This window comes from Pipra filicauda, unplaced genomic scaffold (assembly GCF_003945595.2).
Source record: "Pipra filicauda isolate LSUMZ 115617 unplaced genomic scaffold, ASM394559v2 scaffold47_size6085603_pilon, whole genome shotgun sequence".
NCBI classification, from domain to species: Eukaryota; Metazoa; Chordata; class Aves; order Passeriformes; family Pipridae; genus Pipra; species Pipra filicauda.
The window spans coordinates 563586-590000 of NW_024104620.1; the positions used below are offsets into that span (position 1 = coordinate 563586).

Below are 26415 nucleotides of genomic sequence, written 5' to 3' on the forward strand. Positions count from 1 at the left end.
TGGAGCCCATCCCAGCTAAAGGAAGCAGAAATACACATTTCTGGGAGCTTTGTGGGACTGCAAAATTGCTGCAGTCCTTCGCTCCCCCCATGATGAGGTGGGATGAGGTGAACACAAATAAACACAAAATCCCTAATGATGCTGGCTATGAAAAGTGAAGAACTGGGTTGACATGGGATTAAATGATTCAGTGTATCTCTGCAAAAACTTCCCCATGGTGATTCCTCAACAGCCATCGCCCAAAGGCAAAACATCCTCTGGCCAGAAGTTGGAGGTGAACTGGTTGTAGCAATCTGACCTTTTTTTTGAGATGTGTTCTGATAGTAGGAAAGAAGGTGAGATTCAAGGTAATTTTTACCAATATAAGAGAGCAAACTCATGCTTAAGGTGAACCAGCTTTGAGGTTCATTTTCAGATTCAGGTCCCTATTACTGTGAAAAAAAGTTCTATGGAGTAAAAGAGTCCCCTGAGGTTAATCATTATCCCATGTACCTTTCTAAACAGAGACCTGTGCTAATTAAGGAATCAAACCATAATTCTTCTAGGAAAAATTGACTTTGTTGATATGCTTTGGAATAATATAATAGTACATCTCTTATGCTAGGAGCATTATTTATCTGCAAAGGCTTCACAAGACTTCTCTGAGGCTGGTTGCTAAAGACAGGTATTCCAATCCCTGTTTTATAGATGGGTACAAAACTGAAGCTCAAAGAGTATAAATGAATAGCCTAAGATCACCAGCCAGAATGCTGCTCCTAAATTTTTCCTATCAATTTACAGTTCTTAATTTTACTACTAAGGAATAGATCCCATGATTAGTTTTCAAACACTTGTGAAACACTTTCAAATAGAGGAAAAGAAAAATATATTTGTATAGAGAGGAAAAGAAAAATATATATTATTCTAATGAGGTTGTGGGATTTCTTTCTGGTTTGGTATATAGGAGGCATAAACAAGGATGTACAAGCCTTCCTGCCTTACTTAACCTTGCCTAGTAAATAGCTGGGCAAATTCTGCATTTCCTTCTCCTCTGCTTAGAAATCCATTTTCTCATATAAACCTGGTATGTTTATTAATTAGAGGTTTTTGTAGATGGCATATATTTTTTTTCCTATCTGAATAAAATGTCTTGGTATTTAATTGAATATTATAAATAAAAGAATATATTTTGAAGCTTAAAAGCTTAAAAATATTTTGTTTCATCTACACTCAGAAATTGATTTATTAGACAGGGCATATAAATTCTCCTATATTAATCTTTTAGCAGGTCTTCCATAATAAATTATAACACATCAATATAGGACAGAACAATAGAATATCTCCTGGTTGGATTTTGGGTAAAGGTTTGTGTAGATTCTTCCAGAGACTCTTGGCTGACATCTACTGGAGGTTAAACAATTTAAAAACAAAAAGCATTTGGCAACTAGAAAAAACAAAGCATTTCAAAAAATAATTGAATGATGTTTTCTTCACCATATGTCATTATTGGTAATAGAGTTCAAACATTATAAAAAGTGTCCCATATTTATCAGCTTGACTTCAAATTCATGACACATTTCAAAACATATTTTTTAATGAAAACTGTGGTTTTCAAATATTCATGTCTTCAGGAGATGAAACTTAAAGAAAAACAGACTTTTAATAAAATCGGGAGAGTTGGCAGTATGCACTCGCCAAGGCAGATAAAATGGGGAAATATCACTCCAGGGTGAAAGTGAGCCCATAACAATGTGGCCCTGTCAAGGATGTGCCTATTTCTTTTCATCTCTGATAACAGGAACGTTGCATGCAGATTTTTATTGAATTTTCTTTTCATAGACTTTCTTTCAGAAATAAATCATATCATGTCACTCATATTCTCAGGTACATGTTTCAAATGCACAGTTAATATCCAGTCCCAGTTAAAGCCATTGACATTTAAAAAAAGTTACAGACTTCCAGAAATATCTGAAATTTTGTAAATGAGATTTAGGTTTTGTAATCTGAAGCTGAATACCAGTTAAATTAAATTAAATACTCTTTTAATGTCAGTGTTTGTAGTAATTCTACATTGTATCATACTTTAAGTAGTGTCACTTTGCCATTATTACAACTTTCAAGGTATCACACCAAAGGTAATTTTGATTGCTTTGTGTTTCTTGTTACATGTTCTTCTCACACATATGTAAGTTTAAGTTTTTGTGTGTCTGTGTGTATGTAGATAAAAATTTCAAATTCAGGAATGCAAATCCAAGCACATTTTCTGAGTTTGGTGGAGAATTTCCTTAGATTCTTAAAGAAATGTGTCAAAAAGTCTCATACACATTTTGCACTGCACACAACAGTGCAGAGCATGCAGTGAATAAGTCAAAAATCAGAAGGGAGAATTCTGTGTGTCCTTTATTGGCTATTTAATTATGGCAACACAACCAAAATTAATCATTGCATTTTAGGCAAACTACTTGCAACAGTGGTATAAGCAGTGTAGGAGAACAATAGATGCCTCTTTGTTACATTTCTAACCAGCATCACAGAAAATCAATTCAAGTAGGAAATTCCTATTTGTCTTTTATTCACCCGAGCAACAGACTGTCATGCCATGGGCCTGGGATTTGCATTTTGAACTTTTTGTATATCAGAATAAAAATACCTCAAACTTCAGTTAGGCACCACAAAAATTATTAACAAATAACCTGCAATTTTTTCAAGCTTAAATTCACCCAATAAACTCTTGAACCATTGTTTTCAAGCTTTGTTCTTTCCCTAATGGAAGTTATTATCTTCATATTCACTTTCATAACTAATCACTCCAATACATACATGCAATTTCCTGTGGTTTATTATAAATTCCAGAAGGCAACTCTGTTGTTCAATGTTACTACAAAGTGTACAAATTTTTTTATTACCAGGACAAAGTCATTTTGGGGACAGATTACCCTTTCCCACTTGGGGAACTGGAACCTGGAAAATTGATTGATTCGATGGATGATTTTGACCATAAACTGAAGGTATGATCTTTACATTAGAGGGGTTTTTTCCCTCTCTAGTTTGAGACATGAGATAGAACACTGAAAACTCAGTGTAGTACACTGATTTCTGCAGAGACTGGAAGAGGCCCTCTACTCTAGTTGCAGCAATTCCTTTTAAAGCACAAGTAAAAGCATTTGAGTTAAATATGAGTTAAGCACAAGCATATATATGTGTTTTGTTTTTACAGGATAAACTCAAGGCTGGAAATGCTCTGGAATTTTTGAGTCTTAGCAGAAAACAATTTGAATAATTATGAAGATACTAAAGAGGCTAAACTATGGAAACAATGCTGGATCCTTCGGGATGCTTCTGTTGCCATGTGCAATTGTACAGGTGAAAAAGAAATTTGACAAGCATCTAACAGTCTCCCATAGGTACTGGAAATGAGTATGCACAGGTATTGCTGTGCATTTGAGGATTTAGGCTGTTTTAAACAACTCTGAAATCCCTGCTTTCATAATAAAGGAGAGATTTCACCTTTTGCAGTTGTAATAAGAATCTCTGAATTATAATCAATGCCATGTTATTAGGACTTGATTCTCAGGAAGGAAAGAGCTGAGAAAACTATGTACCCATTACATTTCAGTCTTTGTTATGAGCAATAAACAGAATTTGAAAGAATCTTAAAACAGAATTTAAGCAGAACTTTGTTGGTGCCCAATAAAAGGTAACACTTGTCTGTATCCACTGCTGGGAAGTTCATCATGTCACACTCAGCTCAGCACTACAAGGGTGGGCACTGATGCTTTGTCAGTGTTGTGACAGGATGAAAAAGTCTATGTGGGGAACTTTACATTTCAGCTGCCACCTACACCACTGGCAACTTATTCATCAGAAACAATCTGGACAATATGGTTGTAGGTGCAGAAATGATGTATTTTGTGTGGGTAATACTTGATATGTCACTGTCACTATCAAAATAAATACTAGTGTTTAGCAACAGTATGGTTTAATGTTCTTTCTATTCCTTAAAAAATACTTCCTAAAGTAAGGTTGGATACTTTAAATGTTGAAGTGTTATTGCTCTAATTAGATTGAGTCCTGATATAAGAATGGGAAGATGGCTTACTCTATAGCCTATTGATTGAAATGGGTTTTCATTATTATCCAGTGAGTGCACAGGCATCCTCCTCCCGAGAGGATTTTATACCGGACAGAAAAATGTGGATGAGCACTTACAGTCTTTGTTCTTATGGGAACATTTGCTGGCTACCTGTGGTGTCACCATTCTTCTGTTTAGGCTTTAGAACACTCCAGGCAAAATAGTATTAGACAGCAGGTTTTTTTAGCTCTGGCCAAAACTGCCACAAGCTCAACCTGAAGGATGCTGAGCATCAGCAATTCCTGCTGATACCAGCTTCTGTTGGACTACAAGGAAGACTCTGTCCTTCTTTAGTGTCAAATCCACCAAAAAAACAAAGGTGGTTTGTGCAGGTTCATTTTGTTTTCCTTGGGTGCCGGTTTTGGCTGGGGTAGAATTAGTTTTCTTCACAGTAGCTGGTATGGAGCTGTGGTTTGGATTTGTGCTGGAAACAGTGTTGATAACACGGGGTTGTTTCACTACTGCTGAGCAAAGATTACACAGAGCCAAGGCTTTTTCTGCTCCTCAGCCCACCAGCAAGGGGGCTAGAGGTGCACAGGATGTTTATATGCTCGGCATATAAACCTGGAGGAGCAGGAGAAAGGGGGGGAACGTGTGGAGTGATGGTGTTCCTCTTCCCTAGTCCCCATCACATGTGATGGAGTCCAGATTTCCTAGGGATGGCTGAGCATCTGCCTGCCCATGGGGAGTGGGGAATGGATTCCTTGGTTTGCTTTGCTTACTTGCATGGCTTTTGCTTTACCTGTTCAACTGTCTTTGTCTCAACCCACAGGTTTTCTCACTTTTACCCTTCCCATTCTCTGCCCCACCCCAGGGGTGAGCAAGCAGCTGCTGGGGCTGAGATGCCCTCCGGGGTTAAACCACAACACTGAGCTCTTCCATTTGGATTTTTACCATATTGTTCCTCCAAATATATTCCATAAAAGACTAGTGGACATCAGAAGCTGAAGTAGTCAGCAAGTCACCAGTTTAGAATACCAAGTTTTTATGTAAGACAAAAAGAAGACCTAGAAAATATCTCTAACAATATTTATTGTCCTCAGGTTCACAAGACTTCTGTTGACCTTTTTTATTTAAATAGCCACATACAAGCATCAAGCTACTTAAATATATGATTTTTCAATCAGATTGTTTTAATTAAATTTCAAAGTAGAAAGGCAACTTCGTTCTCATATAATCTTATTTCCCTTCAGTGTATATGACTCTCGCAGATGTTTAAATGGATTTAAGAGGAAAATACACTGTGATTCTTCCAATACATTTTAATTGGATTAATTCTTCAATTTTTTATGAATGAAAAAAGTTAAGTTAGTGAGAATGCAATGTTACATCTTTGGGGACCAAGGTCTGAAACCTCTCCAATAGCAAAAACAGTATTTAATTACCTTAACCTGTGACTGAATGGGTGATTGCAGCACTCTGCATGGCAGTTAATTAATGTGCATACCCCGCATAAATCATATTCATTATGCACTGTCATTATTTAATGATATTCTATTTTTTCTCAATGTGTTAAGATTTTTAAGATAAGGATATATATAATCTTCCCTACATTTTTCTTTTCATTAACAAAGCTAATGTAAAATTCTAATGACAGTCAGATGAGAACATTCTTAATTCTCCACCAACTACTGAAGAAATAATAAATGTAAGTTGAACACCCAAACTCCATGAGTTTTATACAGTGTTTTAAACAATGAGGTAAAACACTGTACTTTGATTTTTACAGACACAAAAATAGGAAGGCAAAGATCAGCTCCAAATTACAACAGGCGCTGTCACTGGTTGGGGACCTGGATCCACCTGGGAATGAGGTTGAGGCTTAACAATATCTGTGTAAAAGTAACATTTGGTACCATGTTATCATTTAAGGGTGAAATAGGAATGGGCAAAAGGTTTAGAAAGTGATCTTAATTCTTTAAGGCAGCTGATGTGTAACATGGGAGAGAACTGGACAAGTTGCTGTTTGTTATGATGTGAGCATATGCATCTTCTCCAAGTGTTGGAGATGTCATGAATATGTAACGGGAACGTGGAGAAGAAAAAGGAAAAATTGTGTAACGTTGACATATAAACTGTAGCAGTGGTACCTCGGTGTGCATTTTGGCTAAATGATGACCAACGCACCCAGCATCTTGACCTACTCACAAATGGGAGTCTTAGAGGTTTCCTTTTAAGCACCACTTTTAGGTGGCAGTTTCATGGGTTATATCTCCCTTAGTGTTGATTAGGTTTGAAAGCATTTGTGGTGGGTTGACCTTGGTGGGACGCCAGGTGCCCACCCAGCCGCTCTATCACTCCCCTTCCCAGCTGTAAAGGGGAGGGAGAGTAAGATGGAAAACAACTCGTGTGTTGGGATAAGGCAGTTTATTGAGGCGAAAGCAAAGCGAAAGCTTGCACGTGCAAAAGCGAAGCCAAAAATAATGTTTATCCTCTACTTCCATCAGCAGCGATGTCCGGACGCTTTCCCGAGAAGCAGGGCTTCAGCACGCATAGTGGTTCCTTAGCAGGCAGCCACTGGAGACAGTGAATGCCTGCCTTCTTGCTCCTTGCCTTAGCTTTTATATCTGAGCTGATGTCACACGGTACGGAATATCCCTTTGGGTTGGGTTGGGTCAGCTGGCCTGGTTGGGTCCCCTCCCGGGAGGAATGTTACAGTGCTGGTGCTGTGCTCGGCGGGAGCCAAAACACCGGTGTGTTATCGACACCCTTCCAGCTGCCAGTGCAAAGCACGGCATTGTGAGGGCTGCTGCGGGGGGAAAGAACTCCAGCTCAGCCAGACTCCAATACAGCACACAGAGATCAAACAGCAAAGAACATGTTTTCTCAAGAATATTCCATATTTTGCAAGGATTCCACGATTCCACGATTCCACGCTCCCCCGCATCCTCAGCAGCCAAGGCCACCGCCTGTCCCCGCCCCTCAGGACACGTGACCTGCGGGCGCGCGGCCGCTCTGCCGCGACACTCTATGGTTGGCCGCGGGCGCGCGCGGGGCCGGCGCTCTCGCGAGATCGGCGCGAGAGGCGGTGGCGGCGGTGGTGGCGGAGGTGTCATGGCGGCGGCGGGCGCGGGCTCCGCCGGGGCCGCGGCGCGGGGCGGCGGCGGCTCCTCGGCCGCGTCGCGCTGGTTCTTCAGTCGCGAGCAGCTGGAGAACACGCCGTCGCGGCGCTGCGGCGTGGAGGCCGACAAGGAGCTCTCGTACCGGCAGCAGGCGGCCAACCTCATCCAAGACATGGGCCAGCGCCTCAACGTGTATCCGAGCGGTGCCGGGCGGGACGCGCTCAGGGCGGCGGGGGACGGGCGGCGGGACACCCTTTCCCTCGGTGTGGGAGCCCTCCCTGAGACCCCTCCCGGGCTCCCACAGCCCCCGGCCGACGCTCCCGGGGGATGGAGCCGTGGCCTGAGGCACAGAATGGGAGGAGGAGCCTGCGGGGCCCCCGCGCCGCGCTCTTTGTCGGCGGGCGAGGGGCCCGGGGCTCCCACCGGCCCTGCCAGCCGCGGGTGGGTCCCTGGCTGCGGGTCTGGGCACTTATAAAGTAAAGCCCAGTGCCCGCAAACCCGTTTTCCACGACATGGGCATCTCCTCCGTCGCCGTTCTTTAATGTGATTTTAAAAAGAACGAGCCTAAACCCTCACAGTGCTTGCTGAAATAGTTGACTTGGAACGAAACAAAAGCACTTGAGACGGTGTTTCAGCGCATGTCGCTCATTGATGAGTTTTCATTCAGCGGGTGACTGGCGAGCCTGGTGTAGGAATCTCCACATGGTCTGCGGAACAGATGGGAAGGATCCGTGTTAATATCGGTTAAGTGTGTGTTAATATCAGTTCAGTTCTGAAGTGTCCTTAATCCATTTTCGCCTGGAGACAGCATGTTGAGAGCAGTGATTGATGTGGAAAGCCCATCGCCTTCAGATCTTGTAAACAGTTTTCTCAATATGTAGTGTTTCCTTAATTTAATCTTCCAGCTCTCAGCTTACGATAAATACCGCAATTGTTTACATGCACAGGTTTTATATGCATCATTCCTTCACGAAATTTAATCGAAATGTAAGTATGATTTCATATGTGGTAATAATACGCCAGTAATTTTGTCAGTCTGACTGAGAAGTGTTGCATGCAGGAGTGTAACGTTTTGTTTGTTTACAGGAATTGTAGCTTCTTATCAGTGAATTAGAAGCAGCAATGATACTTCTTTTCAACTTTGAATTACCTTAACTGGGGGCAATTAGATTTTATCTTCTGCCATGGAAATGAAAATAATAGGCACCCATCAGCAAGCACATTTCAGATGTGTGAAGAATGCATTGAGACGTTTTGGATGTGGCTGGTGCCTCTGTGCTGTAGCTTGAAAGGCTGATGTGTAGGAACGCACATTTTTCTTGATGAAGTCGGTGGAAGTGCTGGCATGGTGTGTCTGTCAGTGATAATGTGGTCATGTGTGTATCCGTATGGATTATGTGTCTGTTCCTGAAGCAGTATAAATTCATTTAGCTAGTCTAGTCTTAAGTGGTGTGGTGATAAGTCATATCAGGCAAGAAAAATGTTTAAATCTGGTAAGAGAATGCCAGCTCTCCTGTTTTAACTAGTGACCTGAATATGCTGACTCTGAGCACAGAATGTGTTATAAAGAACAGATTTCTTCAGTAAAAATACTGGCTGTGATTGAGGAATTCTGTAACAGGTATGGAACTTGAGATAACAACCTGGAAATGTCAGACCTCTTTTTTATGTCCGGTACTGGCTGCAATAGTTAGAAAAGTAATAATATAGTATTCTAGGTATTCTTGGGGTTTTTTGTTTGTTTGCTTTAAGCAAGAACAGTTAATAATGATCGTGGTACGTCACTAAATGGTGAGGATAAGTTTTCTTAGATCTTTTAATGACAAAATAAGCAGATGGAGACTGTGACAGGTGTTAGGTCTAGACCAGAGCAGACCTTGATCTACCAAGGGGTAAAATCAAGCAAACCTTGCACTGTCTGCAGTTGGGGCAGGTACATAGTGGGGTGCAGTGAGAGCCAACTCAGCTCTTTTGTCTGGCATGAATTTGTTTGCTGTTGTTGGCTGAACAAATAGGCATCTTATTTGGTGTTTATTTGGCAGGAAATACATATTTCATAAGTGTATTACATTATTTTTTGTGCAAAATCTGAGATAAATTCAAACTTTCAGCAGCCTGTTACCAAAACTGCAGTGTTGATCCATATAAGCTCCTGTTTCTCCCCACTGTGTACCTGCCCATGTAACCTGTAGCTGGTGGAAGAGGAGCTGGTGAGGCATCCAAAGTTTTCTGTGGCTGTGGATGGACTGGGCAGAGCTGCTTGGAATGGAGAGACGGCTCTGTGCAGAGCTGATTTATTTATATATAGACCTACATACCTCTTTTATCACCTGTTAGAGTGTTTGTTCTGTCACCTGGTAATCTAGGCTAGATTTAGGCAGCAAGAAGCTTTAGTTGCTGTGTTTGGTTTTTCACTGGATGCTGGTAAATGACAGTCACTTGGAACTGGAAGCACTGCAGTATTTGGATGTATAGTGCCCTTTATATGAAAACTATGCCTTAGGTTATACTTAAGAATGTTAACATTCACTGATAAGCTATGGCTGAATGCCATGGAAGCTGCAACTGTTACAGGAGGGGAGGGAGTTTATTGTTAAATTAATTCTCAGGTAATAGTATTCAAAGTTAAAGGCAAGTGCACTGCAGGTTTTTGCTCAGTATTCTTGCCGAACTCCTTTTTGTAATTCTCAATGAGTGTCAGGCCAGAGAGTGGCTTTGTGTGTGTGCTGATGGGCAAGTGCATTTTCTTACTCGCATTCCTGTGGGGTAATGGGGGTGGGCTCAGTGAATGGAGTCACTCTGCAAATACTCCCAAACCATCTGTCGGGTTCTCTGTAGGAAAAGCAAAAGCCAAGGACTGTAATAAATACTTAATATCAAATCTCCAGAGTACTTGGCAAGCTAAAAAAGGTAACAGTATTCACCACTGCAAGAAGAAAGTAACCCATAGAAATTAAGGTACTGCCAGTTTTGAAGCTAAGACCTAGCAAAAATCTTCTATAGTGTAAGCAGTATGTCTCTAGTATTTCTTTGTTGTGTGCACGGGGTGCTGTTTATCCATGGCGAGAAGGAATCTGAAGGCTGGGGCTAGAAAATTAGATGGCCATTAGTCAGAATGCCTTATGATCTTCTGAGCTGAAAAAATGTAGCCTATGTTTTATTGGTAGATTTATGTTTTTAGGCAACTAATAAGCACTTGTGTATTTATCATCATGTGTAATTGCCAAGTTATACAAATATAGATATGTCTTATATATGTCATGCACTTAATTGTTAATAAACAGGCCTTCTAGTGGAAGCTCAGTTACTGAATGGCTGTTGTCTTAATTCTTGTTTTTCCTTCAGTATAAGTTTCTGCTAAACAATTTTACAGGCTTTCAGGAGTTTGAGCCGTCTGTGAAGAGGGAATAGAATTCCCAACAGTATCTTCAATCTGTGGAGCCACAGGGGTGGGATCAACCACTTAATGTGTTAATGTACTGCTCTGATGACCAAATGGCCCTTTTTTGGTGAAGTTACTGTGGGCTGGCAAGTAATCAATTGCTATGGATTGCCCACAAAGTACCTGCAAAAAAGAAAGTATCAAGGTTTTGATGTTGCAATCAAAGCAGGTTAAGACCTTACAAGGTTGCTGTGCCCCAGTGATAGGGTGGAAACTTTACCAGTTCGGGTGAGCAGAATTGGATGCCCCTGGCTGTGCAAATGACAGGAGTTACTATGAAACTCCTCAGCATTAGTACAAATTAATCTTTCAATGTTACTGTTGACCAGGGCGCAGTAACTTTGGTTTGCTGAGTATAAAGTTGGTCGGTGTTAATACTGGGATGGGAATGGAGCTCACTGGCTTTTTAAAGGCTGTACTGGCCTGGCTGTTATCCTTAAAATTATCTTGAAAATTTAAATTCTTCTGCAAATACTGTTTCTGTAGTACTTGGTGTCTCATACTGTTATGTAGCAAATAGTTCTTTTGGATACATATTCTTCAGTACACTGTGACTTGAAGAACAGAAAAGGGGGAAAAATCCTTGGTATGCTGGAAATGAGAGGTAAGGCATCCAAATGGTAGCTGTAGTTTTTAAATATAATCCTTGGAAATGCCATGTGGAATACCAAACAACCAGTTGAAAATATACATGATGTCAAGGGGGTTTTGTGACATGCAATGAACTTAGTGAAGAGCCTAAAGAAGGCCATATGAGGAATTTTTTTCCTTCAAGTGCAAGGTAGATGAGTTGTGTAGAGAGGGTTTTGTGTCCCATCCTTCTCTATTCCCTTCCTGTCTCCTGTGCAAATTGTACAAACCATCTTGTACAAATCCCAGCATTAAACACTTGACTTGGCAGTTATGCAGAGTTCTTAAAACTTTCATAATACACTTCAGGCTTTAGTGAGGCTGTTTTGGATCCTTCAGTTCTGGTTTTAATCTTGCAATTTAACATATTTGCTGCTTTTAAGCAATGCAAGCTCCTGCTTATAATAAAAAAAAAAATCCCTGCAGCTCTTTGTGTTCGACCTTGAAAACCCTCTCATAGACTGGAACCACTTTTAATGTCTTAAGCTAAATTGTATCAAATCTAAAAACATACTAATATTGGCATTAAAAGGGAGAGGGAATCTCAGAAAACTATGTGCATGCTACGTGTGTATTCTGAGATTTTTCTGAATGCCTTTGTTTTTACACTATGTCTTGTATTTTGTAAGTGAAAAAGGACTTACAGCACATTTACCAATGAAACTTGCTGTTTAGTGCTCTTGGATTGTCTTAACAAGGCCCTTATGTTTTGGGATTTTTTTTCTCTTTCAGTGGGACTTGGTTTCTGGGGTTCTCAGCTAGTAAAAAATTGGATTTAATTTCATAAATCATGTCTCTTCTGAAGATATTTCTCCAAGTCCTAAAGACTATTTTGGGTACATGGTAGAAAATTACTTTAAATTATTTTGGATGATGTCAAATTAAGATGTTTATATATAGGAAGCTTATCGCTTTGTCAAATATGTGTCTCTGATTTTGCCTTTTTGTTCTACTTTGCTTTTTTTTGGCCATTTTTGGGAATTGGAAATGAATGAAAGCATTGAAGTAACTTTGCTAGTTATACACTTAGCAGGGTGTGTCGTCTTCACTGGAGACTGCATGTGTGCCAAGTCTGAAATTTTATTAGGATGTCTATTTTCTGAATAAATACCAAGGAAGATAAAAATACTGACCTACTCAAAACTGGGAGTGAGAACCCTTGTCCTAAACAAGAGAAAAATCTGAACTCTTTGGCCAGAAGCCAGCACTTCTTTTTGAAGGAAATAGATAATTGGGCTGTACAAAGATTTCTGATGAACCAAAGTTAAATGACAGTTAATCAGCTTAACTTAATTAGCCTCCAGAACTGTGTTTTATGTAAGGTCTTGGAGATCAGGAGTTGTGTGGAGACTTCTTGGCCAGAAGGGATCCATTTCAGTAAACTAGAAGATCTCCTGAAGTCAGGCTGATGAAGGTGCTTTTTTTGGAATGAAGTAGAACCTTGGTGCAGTCAGACACAGAGTAACAGTGAGTGACAATTTGCCAATGATTCAACTGTGTGGTCAGTGGTGACTTGGTTCAGAAATGCCTCTGGGAGATGGAGATGTTTTCAGCCATGGAGATTGTTGGAGGTGGATTTTTCAGAAAGGTAAATTGTGACAATTCCACATATGAATAACTATACCCACAAACTGTACAGGAAGAGACCTGGGCTTATATGAGTGAGACAGCTGCACTTGAGAGAGCTTTGCCTGGGTTGTTGCATCCCTGGGCTGGAGTTTGTCTGCTCTATAAAATACTTTTCCATGCCATGTGTGTTGGGTTATACATGTGTGTGCTGCTGCACATCTTCTGCACTTCAGAGCTGTTGCTACTCTCCCTCTCTCAACTCCAGAAAGCCTTTCCATCATTTATTCATTTGTGAGGCTCAAGTTACAAGCTTCTTAAAAAGAAAACAGGGTTTTTTTCTCCCTTATAGAAGAATTTGTTCCCTCTGACTTGTTTTGGGTGGGTTGGGTTTTTCAGAGTGCTGGATTTCTCATGGCACACTTCTACTCATCAAAGGGTATCTCCTTCCCAGGGTGTCAGTTTTCAAGTCTGCCAACTTTAAAGTTTTTCTTAAGATCCAAGCAGGCATTTCAAAGTGATTTAAGGATGCAAAAAGTACTCCCTCAATACATTTGAAAGGTTCTAAAATTTAATCCCTTAATCAGTTTGTTGCAGTTTTCCATATATTGCAAATCTTTATGCCAAATGCTTCATTTCATGATAACAAAGGGCTGTGTGCTGATAAAAAGAAGGCAAAGCTGACTTTGGGAGAGGATGCCTCTTAGTCAGTCTAGTTCTGTTTGGGCACTGAATGAGAAATCCAATACCTGCACTACTTGCACCATGCAGTAATTAAATACTCAGCAAGCAACTGCTTCAGTCTCTGAATAAATGCTTTATACTGGCTTAATTTTAACCATTTTAATCAGCTCATGTCTAGATGATTTCTACTGCCATTTTAATTCCTCTTTAACATGGGCAACTTTTGCATACAAAAAGGACCTAATTCTTCAGTCTTTTGTGGTTTGCTGTGTTCTGTGTCTGCACACATCTGTCCTTGTAGCTGACAACAGGCATCAAAACTACTTCATAGCTCTCTCCTGGGTGATACTGAACTGCCAATGGGAGCTTTGCTGCCAGCTTATGACACCTAGAGTTTTATATAAAATTCATCTTAAAATGTAACATGTACTCTTTACTAACATTTGATATAACTGATGTTTTATGAATCCTTGTGCTTCATTCTTCAGATACTGCTGGATGTACAGTAAAGTTTCTAAGAAACATACGTATATATAAAGTTTCTTTTACTTACACAACCTGTGTTTATATAACAAGCTGTTTTTATTAAAGTTCTGTGCAAAGTTTCTCAGTCTTTAGGAGAATCAAATGCTGGCAGAACTTGTGATCAGCTGTTTTGACTTTTACTGAAAAGATGGTGTAATGACTTGCTCTGTGCAAGAAATTGGATGAACTTTCTCACAAAGTATATTTAACTTGAAACAGGCTGTTCTTGTGTGACTAACTCTTCTGGACCAAATTATTTTTTTTTATGTTGAACTAGAATTAGTTTGACCTCAAACTTCTTACTCACAAATGTAATTTAGCTTTTTGCTGCTCCTTCCCTGTGCTGCTGGGAGGATTACATCAGTTATAAAATAAAACATGACTAGTTATATTTTTGTTGCCTTGCATGACTTCAAAACTGGGGAAAAAAAGCCACAAATCCAACTTCTTAAACTTTTTCTATTTATTAGTTTAGACTCTCCATAAAAACTCAAGTCCTGCTTGTAAAAAGTTAAAAAGTACTGATGTGTTTTTCTTCTTCAGATAATGTCTCCTACGGCATTGTTTTTGGCTGCAAAAGTGGAAGAACAGCCACGGAAACTTGAACATGTTATTAAAGTAGCAAATGCCTGTCTTCATCCTCAAGAGCCACAACTGGATACAAAGAGTGATGTAGGTGGAAGTCATGGTTTTAAAGATGATCAGATGACACTTCATCTTATGATCTGTGACACTGTCTCACTGGATTATTGCTGTCTGCAGTCTAGGAAAAAGCCTTTTGTTTGTACACCATTGAAGTCTTTTGTATTACTTAATGCAGCATAATTAAAGACTGGTATTTGTTGTGAAACTTGAAGAGATTGCTCCATCTTGAAATTGCATTATTTTTAGGGCTTCCACATGTAGAGTAGAAGATTGGATGTTTAAATAAGAGGTTTCATACGTGGTTCCCTGAGTGACACAGTTTGTGCAGAGCTCTGAGTTCAGGACACTGTCTCTCAGGCAGAGGTTCACTGTGCCCTCTTGGCTACATGTGATATAGTTGTCAGCTGCTGCCTCTGCTGTGCATTGCTACTCCTTTCATTTGCCAAAGTTTGTACAGCTTCCACTTTAGAGTTCACATTATCTTTCCTGAGCCACAGGCCAGCTGAGCATCTCCAGCTGTATTTTTAAAGTACTTGTAAGATGAATAACCTGCCCAGAGATACTCAAGTTGACTTGCACTGGGAAGCCTTTGTAATTCTCACCCTGTTGTGAATTGTCAGTTCTAACTGACTGCTCTGGTGTTGCCAGTACCGGTGTTCAAACAGGCAGCGTGTGATTAAAATTCTCAAACAAGGGATTGCTGCTCTTCACCTGTTTGCTTCTCTGTTTCAGGCTTACCTTCAACAAGCCCAAGAGCTGGTTATACTTGAAACAATAATGCTTCAAACTTTAGGTATGTCCTAAATATCTCCTGTGCAGCCAACTTACTATGAAGGAGTAATGGGATCCGAGTAACTGGATTTTTGATGTGTTCTTGATACACTAGAATTTTACTGTTTTCGTGTATAACTTCTGACCTGTGAATTTAGTTTTGTGTCAGCAGTTCTGCTGTGTTCACTTTGGAGAAAAAAAGGGGCATCTGTACTTAGGAAATAGATTTTTCTGACAGTTTGAGTTAGAAATGTGTAGACTTCCAAGTAGATTTTACTCTGAAGAAGTGATTACATTAATATTTCTTTGTGTAAGGTAACACATTACTCTGGGTTAGCAGTGTGTTAATCCTGAAACAACCCATTTAATGGTTCAGATGATTCCCAAATTTGAAATGGAATGTTCTGCTAAGAAATTCTTCTGACTTTAGAATACCTTAGAGACAATTCCTGCTAGCAGACCTGAGAACACAGACTTGCTCAGATATTCTTAAATGCCACTTGGAGTATATTGTTTTTTAAAAAATAGCTCACAGTAGTGACCTAATTCTTAAGATAGTTTCATAAACAAAGAAGGGTTTTCTAAGTTACTAACCTACAAATTGACTTAATTTGTAATTTCTTAGCTGCAAATGGTTTTAAGTCCTAGAAATCAATAAAGTGCATGTGCACAACCACACATCTGCATTGCAGTTTTTACTGATTTATTAATGTGCTAGAAACTATTCAGATATGTTCAACCTTAAAAATACAGTAATTTCCCAGGTTATGTACGTATATATATATATATATATATATATATATATACAGGCATTGAGTTATTTTCCTAATGGATCATGAAGTAGCTATACCATCTGCCATTCAAAAGTATGAAAAGGTGCAGAATCAAAGGCAGTTAAATCCTGGTACTTGTTCTGCAGTACAAAGGTTTAGTAAGTATTTTAGGTCTGTGGGGAAGCATAAGGGGTTTGGGTTTTCATTTTACAGATGCAAATGTATAATTCTAAAATGTATTTGTAACTCTTCAGGTTTTGAGATTACCATTGAACATCCACACACAGATGTTGTGAAATGTACACAGTTAGTGAGAGGTCAGTGACTTTTAACCACTTCTGTAAGTCCTTTTTTACTTTTCTAGTAAAATTTTAAAGTGATGTTATTTGTGTAATGTGATCTTCACCAACTGTGTTATCCAAAGAGTATGTTTAAAGCTAGTTACTAAAAGCTTGATCTTAACCTTTAGAGATTAAGATAAAGAGTCCAGTCCTCTATCCTTCATAACTTTTTTGTCTTCTTGTAAGATTTGATTTTAACAATACCTGTTCCATGTGTTCTCAAGGGACAGAAGCAGTCAGTAGTTGAGAAGTGGTTGGCCAGGTGCTTACTATTGTTCTGAGCTGATTATTTTCACTCTGAAGTGGTTCTACCAAGTGAAGTTTAGGCTGCCTGTTGGCTGTTGGCTGATGGTAGTTTTTTTGTCTTAGGGAATCTTTTTAGGTAATGAACTGAGGGGTAAAGAGAGTGCACGGCAAGTCTGCTGTCACATGCAAATACTTAGAAATGTGACTAATTGTTTTTCTGGAGCCTGGTGTACTTGTTTTGGATGGTAGCACAAAACCCCAAACCTTTGGTTAAACATATCTAACTTGTATGCAGCTTAATGTGACTGGCAAGAAACCTGTTTTGTTCTTTAATATTTTTGTGGCTTTTCGGCACACCATCTTTAATTCTTAAATTGGTTTCCTTTGGAGCCTTAAAAAAAAAAAAATTAAAAATCCTCTCATAAGATGGAGGATGAAAAAAAATCAGGAATCAGTTGTAAAAACACCTAAAATAAGCTTTTCACTTCAATTATGTTCCTTAAGTAAAAAGTGTTTGGAAATTATTAGACCATGGCTTTTAGTGTTTAGTCCTTGGCTGGTTTTGCAGTGAAAAATGCAAAGTTAAGTGCTCCAAAGTTTTTGGTGTTTTTTTTTTTCCTTCTATAAAATATACAAAAGTTAGTTACAACTTAATAATGTTAACTAGGTTTGTTTGTAACTCTGGAATTAATGGTGTTCTTTGAAGGGAGAGTATCTCCTATTTTCAAGTAACTTAGTGGTGCAGTGTCTTCAGAGTCTGAGCAGGGCTGGTGCTGTAATTTATTTGCATATAAAGTACCTTTATTGCTATTCTTGCTATAAGATAATGATTCTCTGCTTTCTGTCCAGATTTGGCTGTGACTTGGTGCATGGGTGTCATTACACCTAAAGCTGCATCAGCAGCTCTGTAGGGTTTGGCTTTGGGTTTTCTTGGTCAGCATAAATGTGGGCACATTTCAGTGTTTTGTGGGAGCCCCTGTGCTTCTGCTCAGTGTGTGGGGTATGAGCAGGGGTGAAGGCAATGTTGTCCTGCCTCAGATTTCCACATTAGTGAGTGTGTTTGACTGGAGCCTACAAGAAGGAAGGCACACGCCTACACAAACTGTGTTTCCTTTAGTCAAGGATAGATACCACTCTGATAGTTCAGCTCTTCTCTTTGTGTTTTGTGCTAATCTTTTATACTGACAAAATTCATACTTTGAAGGTACTGCTAATTTTTTAATTTGACATAGTAAAGCTAGTAATTAATGTCAGCAAACTTGAAAAAAATGCTTAGAATTCTAAAATTATATCAAGTCTTGAAATCTGAAGACTTCAGTGAGGGCTGAAAGTCCCTGTGCCTAAAGGAGTGGTGCAAAGGGAATGTAATTTGTCTGATCCTTGAAAACCTACTCACTGAAGTAGCTGTGCTCCTTAGTGTGTGTGTGTATGCAAGTGGAATCCTTGGCAGCACATGCCCTTCCTTTGAATGGTGTAGGTTGAGAACACAAGGCTTGAGGACCTAATATTTAAAAAAAAAAAAAGGAAGCAAATGAATAAATTAATTTAAAACATCAAGCATGAAGTCTGTAGTCAGGCATGCAAGTCAGGCAAGGACAGAATAATTGCTTTCTCTTATGTATTGACAGAACAGAGATGGGCTTGTGGGCACAGTGATGTATCTTCAAAGACACAGTGGTGTGAGTTTAGTTCTCTATCCACGAGATAGTTATTATTGGGCAGTGTGGGGTTTTAATGTCAGTAGATGCAACACTCAGGTATTTAAGTCCTGAAGCTTTCAATACCTAAGACTTGTCAATGTTAAACCGTTAGTGCCAAAGGGATTGACTGAGAAGTTAAAGAAAGCCAAGGTTACTTCTTCCTTGTCCAAGGTTAGTTCTGGTAACGTCACCTTGGACAAAAAGCACCATTTCAGAGTGCAGAGATACCCCTTTTTATTAAAGGTGATTAATTTCCCCAAGACCATTGTGATTAAAACCTCCAACTGCATGTTTGGGGAGAGAAGGGAGGGAGGAATGTGATGTGGCTGATGTGCCTCTGTTTATCAAAACAGAGGCAGCAAAGTTAGCTGAGGTATGGGAATGGGCTTGGGGTGTGTGCACTGCATTGCCATGTGGTGAGAAGGTGCCCTTTTGCTGCCCAAACTGCAGTGCCTCAGAGGATGGCTGATTCTCTGTATCACTTTTTGTTGTCTTGCATCCAGGGTAGTGTGTTTTATGCTGTCACTGTTACCTGTATTAACCTTTAAGCTTCTCCCTTTTAAAAACAAAATGAAAAACATTAAAATAGAACCCAGATTCTGTTGTTCATGCTCAAAAGGTTCAGCCAAGTCCTTTGTCAGAAGACTCTCTAGTCTGGTAGTGGCACACCAGAGGTAATTGCTGGAAGCTGAAGATGAACTAGGAAGTGGGAATAGGTGCAAATAAACATAATTGCTTCAACACACAACTAAAGAAAAGGTTGAATTCTTCTCTAAGATTGAAAGCCTTTTTGAAGGCAGTGTTAGACAGCAGGGGTCATTGTAGATAAGAAGTGACTGGATGGATACTGGATGGATACATAATGACTCATGATGTTCAGGCATATGGTATCCAGTTATTCCTTCTGGTGTTCAGAGACTCCTGGGTTAATGAAACTGTTCCACCTTTACAGTTTGGTCAGTAGAGCAGACAAGGAAAATGGTGTGGGCTTAGTCTTTTTTCTGCACCATTCTTCCTCAGTGTCAAGAGACTGAGAAGAGGAGACAGGACCATCATTCCTTAGGATCCCACAGGTCCTTTAAGGAATCTGAAGACAGTGGATGTGTGAGGGCCTGTCAGCAAGCCTCAGTGCCCATTCCAAGAATTCTCCAGTACTGAAGAGAAGAAAAGAGGAAAAAACCCCACTAAAACAACAAAACCAGTTTTGTTGTCTGTCTCCCTTGCTGGCTTCAGTGCTGGCTGAATGATCAGCAGTGAAGTTGCCCTAATGCCAAGACTATGACATGGTCCTCTTAAGCTCTGGTGCAGAATCAGTCTGTTCTCAGCCTGCTTCTGGTGAAACTTGAAGGGGAGGAATCTGTATCCTCATCTCCATCTTGGGAAGTCTTCAGTCATTCCTTTTTCTGTGTTGGAACACAACCTTTTGGAACTGAAGATGGGATCTCAAGGATTTCTAGGATTGTTCTCGCTACTCTGCAGGTTATCAGGTACCTTGAACACCCATGATCCTTACTAATCTTTTGTGGAAATTGCACTGTCAAATCCTTCAAATATGCCATAGTATCTGTATGCACAGGTACCATTGCTTAAATCAGGCTGAGAAAGACAAGGTCAGCAGAAGAGGAGGTGAAAATGCATCAGCTTTTTCAGAGGGTATTCACATGAGGAAAATTTAAGTCTTAGTGTACTAAGTGGTGTGGAAAGATCTGAAACCCCAGCTGCACTCCAGCACTGCTGCAGGTGGCCTTCACATGCTGAACTTTGACCTCAGGCTTTTACAAGCCTGTTCCCAGGGTTTTAGTACTTTGAAGAAAGTAAAGCCACCAGGACTGCTCAGCCCTAAATGCCTACACCATGGCCTGCTCCAGCCCTTTCCAGATACAGCAGGCATCCACCAGCAGACCTCTGTTCAGAGCCTGGGGCTCTTTTCCTTTGGCCAGAAGGACTTCAGCAAGCTCCTCTCTCCTGATGCTGACTGGCTTATCTGCCATCTCCTCTTTCTGGGGAACGCTTCCAAACGAGTGCAGGGTCCAGGCATAGCCACCTACCACCCTCCTAAGGGGGACTTGGCAGTCACATTTTCATGAGTATCCCGAGATCCAAGATAAGCTGTGTTGAAGAAAAGACTCAGATATCTTGGAATTGCAACCATTGTGTGGCTCTGCCCAGTAAAAAGCATTTTGGTTTCCAGTTGGCAGTTTCTTGGAGACGGCCTTTTGGAAGGTGTATTGGACAGCAAGTCCTGTTCCAAAATATTGATTCCAACTTCAGTGATCCCCTGCCTTATGGTTGCTTCTGCAGCAGTGGGACAGGGTGGATGTTTCAAATCCCTCTGAACTGCTGAAATCCCAAGCTGGTCATTACTGGCTGGTATTGTAACCATCGGTCCAGCGGCTTGTGAGTTTTAAGAGCAGCTCTGCTGGCTTGTTTGAGCCTCTGCTTCAAGATGATTGGAATTTGGAGATGCACTTTTCACTACTATAATGGAAGTAAAACATGAAAATATGGGAACCAAAATTCATTAGCTTTAATTTCTGTGATGGATTCTGCTAAACCAAAGCTGACCTAAATAGAAGAGTTCGGGAGGGATGTTTTCAGTTGTGCCTTGTGTTATCAAAGGCTTCAGCTGTGAGCTGAAATTTCTTGTTGGTTTTGCAAATGATAGTTATTTATCTGTAAATAAGTTGAAACAGTATCATACTACTTGTAATATAGGTAAGGTATTTAGCGCATTAATTTTTGATTGGGGCCAAAATGTGTGTTTCAAGATATGATTCTTTTCTTCCAGGTATGTGTTTTGATTTACTCAACTTCCAAGCTGATGTTAAATAGAAGTTTTCTGGCATCTGCTTTTCTTCCTTGTTCAAAAGGGACATTTCAGTAGAGATGCTTCTTGGTCCCAGTCCCTTAATTCAAACATGTAACTTTACAGAGTGTATAAGTCATTGAAGCTCCTTTAGACATTGCTTTAATGAAAAATGAAGAGCAAGACATCAATTTGAGTCTCACTGAACCACTGTGTATTTTCATTTGTTTTCATTCATTTATTTATGATAGTGTCATTTCACTTTTTCTTTTTTTGGTAATTCCACCTTACATTTCTTTAGTTGGGAGGGAGAAGAAGAGGTTATTTAGTATGCAATTACCATTATAGTTTGCAAACTAAATATTATAGTATAACACATTGTCAGTTCACCTTCTGATTATTATGGATCAGTAGATTTTGTGTGTGGGAACAGATCCTGTTACCTTGCTACTTCCACATTCTTCTGGGATTATGGCACTGCCTGGCTGTTTAGCATAAAGACAAGTCTGATTTTTACTCCCTGGCAATCATTAGAAGTTGAGTTAAATCACATTTTATTATTATGCTATTTAAAAATTAAAATTTAAAAGCTGCTGTAGTATTTCTCAAACTTTATGGAAATATTATTATTAAAATAAAAGCTTAACGATGTTCCCTTTGACATAAAATTCAACACTACACTCTCTGCAGGTAGCACTGATTTCAAGTGATAGTGTCAAAGTAAGACTTGAATGAAGGCTGCATTCAATCTGCCTTGTGCCCAGCTATCCCATTAATGCATGTTACAGTAAGTTCTCTTACCTGAGTGAGCAGTTGGGGTGTCACTGCAGGGGTCAGCACTACGTGGCTGTAACAGCCTGAGTCAGTAGCTTTTCATTTCTGGCATGTTGCAGTCCTGTGTTTTGGTTTGGTTTTTTCCTGACTAACTAAAATGAAGTTTGTTTTCTATTGAAGCTTTGCCGTAGGTTTAAGAAATGTGGAGCAAAAAGTTCTGAGCACAGTGCTCTTAATTAGAAGGAGCAGAAAACTGATTTTTTGGGGTTTTTTACCCTCTAGCTTGGGGACTTGTGGTGTTGTACGGCTTTGGGAGAGAGACATTGCTCTGGTTTTGGGGAGGTTTGGGGGGTGGGAGGGGTGTCCTGCCATGCTCCTCTCCAAGAGCAGGATGTGCACTGTGCTGTGAATGGGCTGTGACTGATCTGTCCTGCAGCCCAGGGAATGGCAGGGATCACCTAGAGGTGAGGGTTGGGAAGCAGTGCTTCCCAGAGGAGAGTGCTCTCATCTTTGAGGCATCAGAGGGGTTGGATCAGCAGAGGGAAGCTGTTCTATGAGTTGTACCGAGGGAGGGGCAGTGAATGGAAGGACTGGTCCAGCTCCAGTACCGAATGTAAGGGCCTCTTCTGTGTCTCAGAAAAGATTATTTTGAAGGCTAGTTAGCCAGATTCAGATCAGTTCTGTAGCAATACCCAGCAGTGATTTTGGAAGAAAAAACTGCTCTAATTTTGGAATGAACCTGATGAGTTTGTGCCGATCTTTAATCTCCCTGTTTTTCTTTTCTTACAGCAAGCAAGGATTTGGCACAGACATCCTATTTCATGGCTACCAACAGGTTGTTATCCTGAACCTCTTTGTTGCACTGTTGTAGCACACTATAGCTTCCTTTACTGCAGGGCCCCCTCCATGTGTCTTACCCTTGTTGCAGCGGGAGAATGGGCCATCTCCAGTGGTGGTTCCTTCCCGCCTGCAGTGCGGTGTATTGGACAAGGGCCTCGTGGCACAAAGGGGTTAAATGCACAATGAGAAGTGTAGTGGTGCTTTCTGATGACATTTTCTCGATTGTGAGTGCATAAATCTAAAATTGGTAGCCTGAATAGCAGCTAAAGATTACAAAGAGATAAACTTAACCTAGAAATCCGAGCATCTTGGTAAGTACAAAACTATTTTTAGTTTACACTTGTAGTTAATGGCAGTTTTCTCTTAACTTTAAATATATTGATCCAATCTTAACTTATAAAACTGTAGTGGGCCTAAGTTCTTATCAGCTGGCTTATTTTTTCTTTTTAGATAGACTAGTACAAGCCCAATGTTCTTCCTTTTAAAACTTAAGTACTTAGATAAACGTAAGTTCTGGGATTTCAGATGGGTATTGTGTATACATAGCCTGTCACAGAAAGAACTAGAGAGCAGACTTCACTCTTGATTTCTTGATTACTTCAACTTCTTGCCAAACAACTTGAAGCTTTAAGAGGATTACATTACATGTACTTAGTTTTTGGGCAATATCTGCTGGTTATTAGAACTGTACAAAATAAATCAATCAATCCTTGTGATTCCTTGATGGGCAAGATTCTGTACTTAAGCATCTGTTAAGTTGTGCTAAAGCAGTGAAACTGAGCCAATGTATTTTGTGCTGCTGCCAGCTGGAAGCTGAAGACAAGTTCACAAATGTCACAAATCCAGGCCTATGAAAGCCAAGCCCACCAGTAATTCCCCTGGTTCTGTGGAACTGCTGGGGACCTTCTGATTGTCTCATTCAGAGACTGCAGAATCAGCTGTATGCTTTTTACTGTGGAGTTTTAATTGACCATATAATACTACTTTCTTTTTAGTACTGAAGTACAGTAGAATAACTGTTAAATTTATTTACTGTTCATCAGACTTTTGATAGCCAAAGCAAATTAAACTTTTCTGCCAGATAAATGCCCTGCCCTTTGTTTTCTTAGGGCAGTAAGATATCTTATGAACTTATTTAGCAAAATGTTTAACTGCTGTTGCTTTGACGAGTTGCCTCATTCTATCTGTTAATGGTTGATTTGTTTGGGTTTTCTGTTTTTCATGTTTGATTTCCTTTGGTTCCTCATTACGAAATTTGTGCAACAGTCTTCACCTTACTACGTTCTGTCTTCAGTACAAGCCCACAGTGATAGCATGTGTGTGCATTCACTTGGCCTGCAAGTGGTCCAACTGGGAGATTCCAGTGTCAACCGATGGGAAACACTGGTGGGAATATGTAGATCCTTCAGTTACTCTAGAACTGCTAGATGGTAAGTGATACTGCCTTTCACATCTGGAAACTCAACTCAAGGGTTTACTATTCAAGAGATATGCAAGGATTGGGAACATATTATACAGTAAGAGCTTTAAGCCTAAATTAAGTCTCACTGACTTCATGTACCATATTGTCAGGGGAAAGAAAGAGATAGGAAAGGGGAGAACTTTGGAAGACAAACTTGGGTTTGAGACCTTTAGTTTGAAGGGGCATCCTTTTGTAGGTGCAGGTCAGAATCTTGGGTTTAAATATTTTTCAGAACCAAGAATGATGGAAATGTACCAGTGCAAATTCCTGCAGTCCTGGTACTGCACTGGAGCAGAACAGTCATTTCAGTCACAGTGTTCATAGGGCTGTACATAAAACCACCGTGTTCACAAGGGCAGTTCTGCATTAACAATTTGGCATCACTTGTGGTATCTCAAATGCCTGTAAAATAGTTTTTCTTGTCAAAAGGCTTTTCCTGAAGAAAGCAAAAACCCAGAACTCCACATACCTGGGAGTTTATTGTCTTTTTAAATAGCACCTGTTGCAGAGCAGTCTGGATTTAAGACCCACATATGCTGCTGGAGTGGGAGTGGGAGCTCCTGAGGCTTTCAGATCCATGTGGACTTTGTTGATCCTGGAGTGAAATGTGCAATTTGGAGTAGTGGTGGAGGTCTCCAGGCTTCCCATGGCTCAGCATGGCTTCCCATGGCCTGCTACTTTCCTCTGCTGAGCTTTTCTTTCTTAATGGCAATTTTTGGGGTTTTTTGTAAGTGAGAAATTGAGTAGATGTCATGTGAAGCACAGAGCTGAACTTCAGAGTGCAGGTTCAAACATCTCTGTCTTAATGGGCATCTTTAAGTTGTATCTAGTTCCAAACACCACCCTGCTTCCTTCCCACCTGACTGTGGGTTTGTGGATTTGAAGGGAATGCTGTGAGTTCATTGTGAACTTGGCTCTATTCTTCAGGCGTTTATGGAGCTGGTGTGTTTGATGGACTCGGGCAGGCCAAAGGCCTGAGGCAGTTGTGCACTTGGGAGCAGCTTAGTTTATAATTTGTTTGTGGAGTTCTGGAGAAGCCAATTCTTCCAGACCTGCATTCAAATTCTGACTGTACTTAATTATTTTTAGCTTAGGAGTAAAATTAAATTTCAGTGGAAAGTATTTTTATTTGCAGCTGACAGGCATGGGGACCTGCTCTTTCTAATTGCAAGGATCTTTGGGTTTTAACACAGCCAAGTGCTCTGCCTTGAACAGTTATTTCAAAGCTGTTGTTTACAACAGGGTGCTTCCAAGGGTCTGATGGTGATATTATGTTCGGAGCTGTTACTGGTTGTTCCTGAAATTTGTTGGAATGACTGAGACAGTGACTTAGAAATTTTAAAGGAAACTTAACTTCATACAGAAAATGCCCAGGCTGAATGGCAAGTATATTATTTTAGGAGCTGTTGTTTGTATAGGTCCCTGTTGAAATTTTTGGTCTAACAAATCCAGGTTGTGCAAGAGTAAAAACAAAATGTAAAATTCAAACCTGTGTTTCAGAATGCTGTAGTGGTCAGAAGTCTGTTGCAGTGAAACACCGTAGCCTGTTTTGTTCAATGCTTACCTAACCATTTTTTAATAAAATATAAATTCGGATCCTGCACAGACTGTAGCAACTACTGTAAAAGCTGTATGAACTCAGACTAGGAAAAACGCTTCAAGTTTTACCTGTTTATTACAGAATCAGATGTAAAAATGGCTTTTTTTTTTCTATTCAGAGCTAACTCATGAGTTTCTGCAGATACTGGAGAAAACACCCAGCAGGCTCAAGAGAATTCGAAATTGGCGGGTAAGAAGTTTTCCTGTACCAGTGTCTGGCAAGAAGAGATGAACTTCTAGGAGAACTATGAACCAAAGTGAAAAGTTTATTTATATTGTATGTGCTGTTTATTCCTGTGGCTGGGTCAGGAGGAGGTGAAACTTTGAGTCAGCTTTTATCCTCACCTCAGAGCTAAATTCCAATGGACTGTCTAAGTATTCTAAGCTGTGTATTTTCTCACTTCTTTCTTTTTTGCTTAGGCAAATCAGGCAGCTAGG

The 26415-nt window shown here is 40.1% G+C and overlaps 2 protein-coding genes across 17 annotated transcripts in view; both read left to right on the forward strand.

The window, feature by feature from the left end:
- Positions 1-3954, forward strand: part of ACMSD (aminocarboxymuconate semialdehyde decarboxylase) — a 46624-nt gene extending 42670 nt beyond the window's left edge. For all 12 annotated transcript variants that reach the window (XM_039386307.1, XM_039386298.1, XM_039386299.1 and 9 more), the window contains 2 exons: positions 2889-2987; positions 3197-3954. In XM_039386307.1, coding sequence (XP_039242241.1) covers positions 2889-2987; positions 3197-3259 — 162 coding nt within the window. In that variant the 3' untranslated portion in view covers positions 3260-3954. The remainder of the gene's footprint in view (positions 1-2888; positions 2988-3196) is intronic.
- Positions 3955-7129: 3175 nt separating this feature from the next.
- Positions 7130-26415, forward strand: part of CCNT2 (cyclin T2) — a 26249-nt gene continuing 6963 nt past the window's right edge. The window contains exons 1-9 of one of the 5 annotated variants that reach the window (XM_039386335.1): positions 7130-7365; positions 8079-8160; positions 14564-14692; positions 15398-15458; positions 16464-16526; positions 22866-22911; positions 24183-24346; positions 26097-26167; positions 26398-26415. The exon at positions 26398-26415 is cut by the window's right edge and continues 6963 nt beyond it. In XM_039386335.1, coding sequence (XP_039242269.1) covers positions 7166-7365; positions 8079-8160; positions 14564-14692; positions 15398-15458; positions 16464-16526; positions 22866-22911; positions 24183-24346; positions 26097-26167; positions 26398-26415 — 834 coding nt within the window. In that variant the 5' untranslated portion in view covers positions 7130-7165. Of the gene's footprint in view, positions 7366-8078; positions 8161-14563; positions 14693-15397; positions 15459-16463; positions 22090-22865; positions 22912-24182; positions 24347-26096; positions 26168-26397 lie in introns of those variants that run through there. The other 4 variants (XM_027748973.2, XM_027748975.2, XM_027748976.2 and 1 more) reach the window with 4 other exon arrangements.